The sequence below is a fragment of the Oxyura jamaicensis genome, chromosome 4 (assembly GCF_011077185.1).
Source record: "Oxyura jamaicensis isolate SHBP4307 breed ruddy duck chromosome 4, BPBGC_Ojam_1.0, whole genome shotgun sequence".
NCBI classification, from domain to species: Eukaryota; Metazoa; Chordata; class Aves; order Anseriformes; family Anatidae; genus Oxyura; species Oxyura jamaicensis.
Genome location: NC_048896.1, coordinates 66,617,454 through 66,624,689, shown reverse-complemented (window position 1 = coordinate 66,624,689; position 7,236 = coordinate 66,617,454). Strand labels below are relative to the sequence as shown.

At 39.6% G+C, this 7,236-nt stretch overlaps 1 protein-coding gene and 1 long non-coding RNA gene across 2 annotated transcripts; one reads left to right on the top strand and one right to left on the bottom strand.

The window, feature by feature from the left end:
* Window positions 1–602: 602 nt before the first annotated feature.
* Window positions 603–3,508, bottom strand: LOC118165776. The gene is made up of 3 exons (XR_004750235.1): window positions 3,387–3,508; window positions 1,535–1,672; window positions 603–731 (listed from the first exon to the last, which is right to left on the bottom strand). It is a non-coding gene; the product is annotated as an uncharacterized LOC118165776 (long non-coding RNA).
* On the top strand, window positions 2,150–5,099 carry LOC118165771 (interleukin-8-like). Its single transcript, XM_035324025.1, has 4 exons — window positions 2,150–2,970; window positions 3,412–3,547; window positions 4,370–4,453; window positions 4,961–5,099. The coding sequence occupies exons 1-4, from the start codon at window positions 2,907–2,909 to the stop codon at window positions 4,989–4,991; spliced, it is 315 nt and encodes a 104-aa protein (XP_035179916.1). The 5' UTR covers window positions 2,150–2,906; the 3' UTR covers window positions 4,992–5,099.
* The last annotated feature ends 2,137 nt before the right edge of the window (window positions 5,100–7,236 follow it).

Here is a 7,236-nt window from a genome sequence, read left to right as displayed (position 1 = left end):
GGAGATGAGGTCAAAGCATCTCCCTGAAGATGCTGGAGGAACCCCAGGGTAAAAAAATCCCCCACTGCTCACAGGAGCATAAGGAAATGTAAAGTTCCAGGTCACTCACCAGTCGGGGTAAGCTGGGGAGAAGCACACAGAAAATAATCTGAGAAACTATTTTTTTTTTCACTCAAGTGCTTTCCTGCCTTTTGCTGTGTCATAGCAAAACTGATGAGAAAGCCTCCACTAGTAGAATTAGCTAATTTTAGGCCTGGAGTAGCACCTACAGATTGATTCAAAATACTCTAACAAGTGCCAGTTTGCTATGTGATTTGAGCAGAGACTTCTGTACCACACATCAATGTCAAAAGTCAGATGCAGGATATTAGATTAGTCTCTAGCCAGCATTCAGGGCTGTCATATTGCTGACAAGTCCATCATTTCTCAGAAACCTTATCACCAATAAATGATAAAACTTATGATAATGAAAACAGTTCTGCAGCTGGAGGCTGCCATATGTTGTTTATGATAGTCATATTTAAGGCTTGGGAAGTATTCTTTTTGGTCAGAGACTGTATGCTTTAAAAATTCAGTAGCTTTTAGTTCATGTCATTACCTGCCTCCCATCTCCCAGACTAGAAGCTTGTAAATCAATTTAAACAGTAACTCCTCTCTTTCACCCAAATCATGAAGGTTTACAATAAAACATGTGATGTTTTCATCTATAGTTCATCTTTTCTGATTTCTCTCTGTAACCACAGAAGAAATTTTACATTTGTTGGTTGTGGGTTTTTGAAGGGTGAGTCTCCGCTCACTACTTCTTGCTTTTCTATCTTTGATTTTTAAATTGCAAATCAAAACACAGGCTCCAGAACTCTCTGCTCAGTTGCTCTCATTGCTTCATATCAAGCTTGTTGCCCTGTAGTCATTGCATCAGATGTAAGGCATCTAAGCCCTTTCTTTGTGTTTGACTAGCAATGAGGTACAATAGCCACAAACTGTCTATCTAAATCAAGAAAGCAGAAATACTGTTTCCTTAAAACGCAACTGGCAGTAAGCTTTACACAAAGAGCACAAAGGATATCACCTTCATTCCATATGCAGTACAGAAGCAATAAATTTATCTCTGAGTTAATGAAAAACTTTAATGAAATTAAAGACAAAGAATAGTTTCTTGGGGTTCTTTGGACAAGGTCTGCACGCAACAGGCAATGTCATTCTTACTTCCATGTTCCCCCTGTGTGTAGTCCAGAAGCCATTTCTACTGATACCTGAGTTCACATTTCTGTAGACTGTTTGCTGCTCATGGAAATAGTGTGTTGGGGGGTGAAAAAGTCCAGATATGGGAATGAGCAACCCAACAGGACAACAATTTGTATCAAGATCATCTGCAGGAGACGTGATAGAGGTCTATAGAATTAAGAAGAAGATGGAAACAAGCAATAAGGATCAATTCCTAACTCCTGTTTTCCCATAAAAGTATCAGGAGGCATCAAACGACACCAGGCACAGCATGAGACAGTACTAGGGATAAGTCTCAAACACACCTGACCTTTTCTTACATGTTCCCAGACACCTGCTGATAGCCACAGTTGAAGAGAGGATATTCATCAGGCAGACTTCTGGTTTCAAAAAGAAAGGCTGTTATTAAGTGCTTAGATGCCCTCATTACCTAATCCAGCTACGTTCACTGCAAGATAGAAGTTTATGGGAAAAACAGGTGCTTAATTCCATGTCTACACATCTTATTCGGCTATTAATCAGAACCCATTCTCTATTTATATAGCTTTGTACAACCACAGACGCTGATACTTTTGGTAATATTAAGTGGAATTCAACCTGGCGTACGTAGTTCTTCAGAGAACAAGAAACTTATTCATATTTGGTCCTATGTTTTGTTCTTTTGATCGTCTCCATTAATTGATAGAAAAACAATAAAGAGATTCCTTAATCCTTTAAACAACAAAAATCTCATGCATGTATTTAAGTGTTATTTTCTATTGTTAATAAAAATGGTTGTACATATCTGACTTCATCTGAATAATCCTCTTTCATGATCCCATTACCAGTTTTTCTTTAGTTTTATCATAATAGAAGAACTCCTTTCTTTGCAGGACCAAATTTGAATTTACAAAAATACCTCAATTAATGCCAGAACCAGAATCCCACAGCAGCTTTTGGAATTTTGCTCTGCCCAAATTCAAAATTCAACATTCTCAGTAGCACTCCAAATCCTTCTGTATTTTGTTGCTTATTTCAGTGATGCTAGGTATTAATGTATTCAAAAGTACCATAAGTAATCTCAGAAAATATTTTTCAAAATGTAATTGCATATCAGTAGGAGAGCTCATTAAAATCCAGTTCTAGTACCCAGCATTTCTAAAAAACAGTAGTTTCTGGTTCCATCATTTCTTCTAATAATAATAGTATTTAAAACACACATACACAAAGCCCATAGACACACAGGTGCAAAGTCACAGATCAAATGTCCTCCTCTAGAAGGGAAAGTTACAACAAGTAACGCAGCAATAACAGCAACAGTATGCAGGTACATCAGAAAACAATCACAAGAAAAAGAGTATTACACAAAGCTAAGTAAAGGACTATTTTGTACATATTCTATGTTTTATCTTGTTTTAATTAGCAAAGTGTTTTCTGTTGATGAAAAGCAATTTCGTGGTCATTGAGGGAAGGGGGTTTACCCGTGCCACTGTGACTCATTCTACAACAGCATCTTACAGGTTCAGGAGTTTCCATGGGTATGACCCACACATGACGCTGGAGGACACAGGGGGGCCAGAGCAGTATATAACCAGGGCAGGTACCAGAGCACAGACATTGGCCACCCTCAGGGCTATAGGAGCTCTCCTCACCTCACCACACGACCAGACGCCAGTGACACCAGGAAGAAACACTCTCTCATCATGATTGGCAAGGTTGTGGCTGCTGGCATGGCTCTTCTCCTGATCTCAGTGATCAGAACTGAAGGTAAAGAAATCCTTCCTAACACTCTCATAAGTAATTGCTAGTGTGAATGCTGGTAAGGGAGATATTTTGCGTCTTAAAAGTGCAGCGAATAACTCTGTGTGGAGCTAGATCATGTTCTCAGATACAAGGTGTAACTCCACGTATAATCTGATGTAGCCAGGTGCAGAGATAAGCCAAATAAAAGCCCAGTGTTAAAACTGCCGGTGCTCAGTCATTATCATTTTCCATTTCCTTATACCACTGGTTGCTGTAACAGCAGTTTTTGGATAGCTAAAAGCTTAAGCAGCTTAAAAGAACGGGTGAAAGCAAAATTTTCAAGTCCTCAGGCTCCTAAAGAGAATAATTATTTCTAATACTCTAAGCAAAAACAGTATGTTGTGTTTCCTGCATAAATAGTAAAACAGTCCATACAATACCCCTTTTTTTCTCCTTGTCTTACAGGTATGGCCCTGGCCCGTTCAGGGATTGAACTCCGGTGCCAGTGCATAGACACCCACTCCAAGTTCATCCACCCCAAGTTTATCCAGAACGTGAACCTCACCCCCAGCGGACCTCATTGCAAGAATGTCGAAGTCATGTAAGTGCTTATGCAAAATCCTCCCTGTTACTTAACAAGAAGGAAACAGATTTTACATTAAGGGTGATGTAAGGGTTCTCTGAAAGATGTAACAAGCCAGCAGGTGTGGCTACTCAGAATCCAAGAGAGCAATGCGTGATGCTCCTATGAATGTTCTACTATGTGTCATCTGTTGCATCTTAGTTCTGCAAATCTCTGCTTCATAAGCACTCCTTGCAGTATTTTAACTTAAACCTGCAGCCATCAAACAAGCAAATAAATTTCTAAACCTCTGAATTTCACCAGCATAAGAAAAGAGAATTAAAGCCATTGAGCTGTACGGAGCAAATTATCAAAATATAAATTTTAATGGCTTGGTCTAAAATACAGTCGTACTTCTACTGGTCAATGAAAAAAACACCATTAGCACAGAAGTAATGTAATGCAATCACAATTCCAGAAATCTTACTGTGACAATATTCCTATGGACTACCCAGTTCAGTTTCTAAACCAAGATGGAAAGATTCAGCTCCTCAGTTAAACAACATCTCAAATGAGGCAATGTGAAAAAAGAAGCAATTTTGAAAACAGTGAGTGCTTGAAATAATTTGATGCATTCAAATAAAGAGATGTGAGATGATAAGAACCAGTTTAAAAAACAAAACAAAACAAAACAAAACAAAACAAAACAACTATATATTATACTACAGCCTCAAATGATATGGTTTAAAGGAGATTGTGTCAGTGTATATATAGAAAACTCTGATGTTACAAGAGGACAGAGAAATTGCCTTGGAATTCACTAATTAGACCTTTCCCCTTCCTTTTTTCTCTGTTTTGCAGAGCTACTCTGAAAGATGGCAGAGAAGTGTGCCTGGACCCCACTGCTCCCTGGGTGAAGCTGATCATCAAGGCAATTTTGGACAAGTGAGTCATTTGTTCTCAATGAGCACGGTTTATAGAAAAGCAGTATTTTAAATAAGCTAGTAAACATTCACTGCATAAATAGTTCAAAAACTTAGTCTCTTCAGACAGTTGCTACCATTTCAGTTCACTAACTGGGACAAATATTGTGATCGCTTTGTGGTTTAAGAATGGTGTTAGGTTCAGTTCCATGCGGTGACATGCCACCCACGCAGGTATTAGCTACATCTCAGAAAAGGTGACTACAGAACAGTGTCCCTTAACATCCTATATAACAGCTTTTAAAGGACTTAGACACAGAAGCACAAACCCTTAGTGGCTGACCTCATGTGATTCCAGCAAGGGGTACCCGGTCTGGTGGGAGGTGTCGCTGCCCATGGCAGGGGGGTTGGAATTAGATGGTCCTTAAGGTCCCTTCCAACCCAAACCATTCTATCATTGTGTGATTCTATGATACTTGTTCCATGGACTACTTTTAATTTTCTCCTTTTCCATTTTATTTCTTTCTAGGGCAAACACCAAGCCTGAGAACGTGTCCTAAAGCAAAAACCAGAACTGTCTTACCTCCTCCAGGAAGGCAAAAATGGGAGATGCCACCGCCCAGCTTCTGGCAGCTCATTTCCTCCTGCCTCCTACGTTCACATTTTTATCAGCATCTAGAGAGTAGGGATTCCCTGATTGTGTAGTTAGTTGACAACAGTAATCTAAGTCTTTTAAAGAGGTCTCAGACAGCACAGAAACCACTGAAACCAGGAAAAGCAGGCAGAAAAAACGGCTTGTGAAAAGTGATGGAGATGATTCTGGAGTTGTTTGTGCTAGCCACAGCTGGATCAGTGCAGTTCACTCTCATTAAAACCTTCTCTAAAGGACATCTTCCTTTTTCACTAATTGTTTAGGAGCTGACCAACAGCTCATTTTCTCCAGGAATGCACTGACAGGAAGCAACAACTGTGCCTAGGTCACTGCCACTGCTGACCAGAGCGGGGGGAGGGGGGCTTTCAAAATTAAAAAGCTACAATTCTGAGGCACCATTTTTTGTGCCATCATTTTCAAGGTATTATTTATTGTGAATTAGTGCTGTGAAGCTATAAGCATCTATTTTAAAGACATCTTTCAGTTAGAAAAAAGCACTTTATTTATTTATTTGAATTATGTTAGACTTTTAATATTGTTTCTGTAAGTAATTATTTAATTTATGTTTTGGCATGAGAATGCAGCTGGTCTTCATGCTTTCATTATTTATTTTTTATGGAAAATACTGAAGTTTATGTACCTAATAAATGCTTGTTGAAATGTTTTTATTTCAATATTGTGTGTTATTAATGTCCTTATTTAAATACAGAACTTAAAAAGAGGATGCGTCTACTTTCACTGTGTATCACTGTATCACTTAAAGGGGTCTTACAAGGGTGAGTGGTAGCTGAGTTGTGGGGACAGCTGATTCAAACAGCAAATGCTTGCTTCCAGTGAGCGCAGATGATTTCCAGTAGGAAGAAATATTAAAGCCATTTACTTTCTTCCTCTTTGTGTTTTCAGAGGCCTGGGTGCTAAAAGCCACAGACAGAAACTAAAGAACAAACAGTGATGAGTCAAAGAAATTCCAGGGTCAGAGCAGTGGTGGTGCTCAGACAGCATGTGAGCTGCAGATCTGGCACAAAACAAGTTTTCTCATTAACCTACAGTTATCAGGGATACCTGATAAACTTTAAGGAAGTCTGTGAACACCCTCCCAAATTCCAGTGAGGAGGGAGGACTACATACAGTGAGGAGGGAGGACTACATCAGGAGCAATCCTGAGGAACGCACTCCAGTTGGGCAGTGACGCCTTTCTGTGACACAGTGATTTACACAGAAATAGCTGGAATACCAGCAACGAGCACTTGAGAAAGTGGGAAAGTTGAGCAAATGTTTTGATTTTGATTTTTCTCTGGTCATTTCCAACAAGGAGCCACTCCACATTCTGCACAAACAGTGTATGTTTGCTCATGGTGCAAGGAGATAAAAAGGGAATTTCTGTTGCTGTTTGAGCAAGCTCTTGTGCAACAATCCCTACCACACTTTGCCTCCATCCCTATCTCTGCTCCTGTCCCTGTGCACTACAAAGACTGATAAACTTCATCCTCAGGATGTAAAGAGGAGAAAATTTCTCATGGGACTAGGTTTTGTTCAGACTCTTCTTACAACAGTAAGACTCCTGGCTTCTGAAGGATCTTTACGAGTTGGCTTCCTTTAGATCTCCAATTTGGAGGCAAGCCTGTCTGAAATACTAGCCAAAAAGTGGCAGCAGTGCAGAAGAAAGACTTTATATGCACACCCATAATAGCATGCATGTATCCTAAAGGTTTGGCACCCATTTTACTGCTCCACAAATATTTACAGTAAGCACACAAGCTCTATCACCAGTCAAATTCCAGCCAAGTTACCAGCAGCTGAGTCACGGCCAAGGAATGTCTCTTCTCATCAGTGATTCTGTCCAAAATGTCAGCAATAGCTTACTTCTGGGAGCCTGGGCAGGGTATCTACATAGAAGCTTAACCATATCTCTTTTTTATCCATAAGTGAAAAGTGAGTCAGAGGCTCACTAGAAATGGTAAAATATTGCATTTCTGTTCAGCAAGTAATCACAGGATACCTTTCTTAAGAGCATAACAATATGCAGAGTCAATTTCCAACTGGTATGTGGTTAGGACACAGAACTGTACTGATAACTAAATCTAGTGTGTGCATAATGCTCAGCCACCTTCCATCCTACTAAATTTCACTTATGTTTTTCCTCTGGTTACTGT

Coding starts and splice junctions, on each gene's coding strand:
- LOC118165771 (XM_035324025.1), top strand. CDS start 2,907: ATGATTGGCAAGGTTGTGGCTGCTGGCATGGCTCTTCTCCTGATCTCA. Junction 2,971..3,411: donor CTCAGTGATCAGAACTGAAG/GTAAAGAAATCC, acceptor CTTGTCTTACAG/GTATGGCCCTGGCCCGTTCA. Junction 4,454..4,960: donor ATCAAGGCAATTTTGGACAA/GTGAGTCATTTG, acceptor ATTTCTTTCTAG/GGCAAACACCAAGCCTGAGA.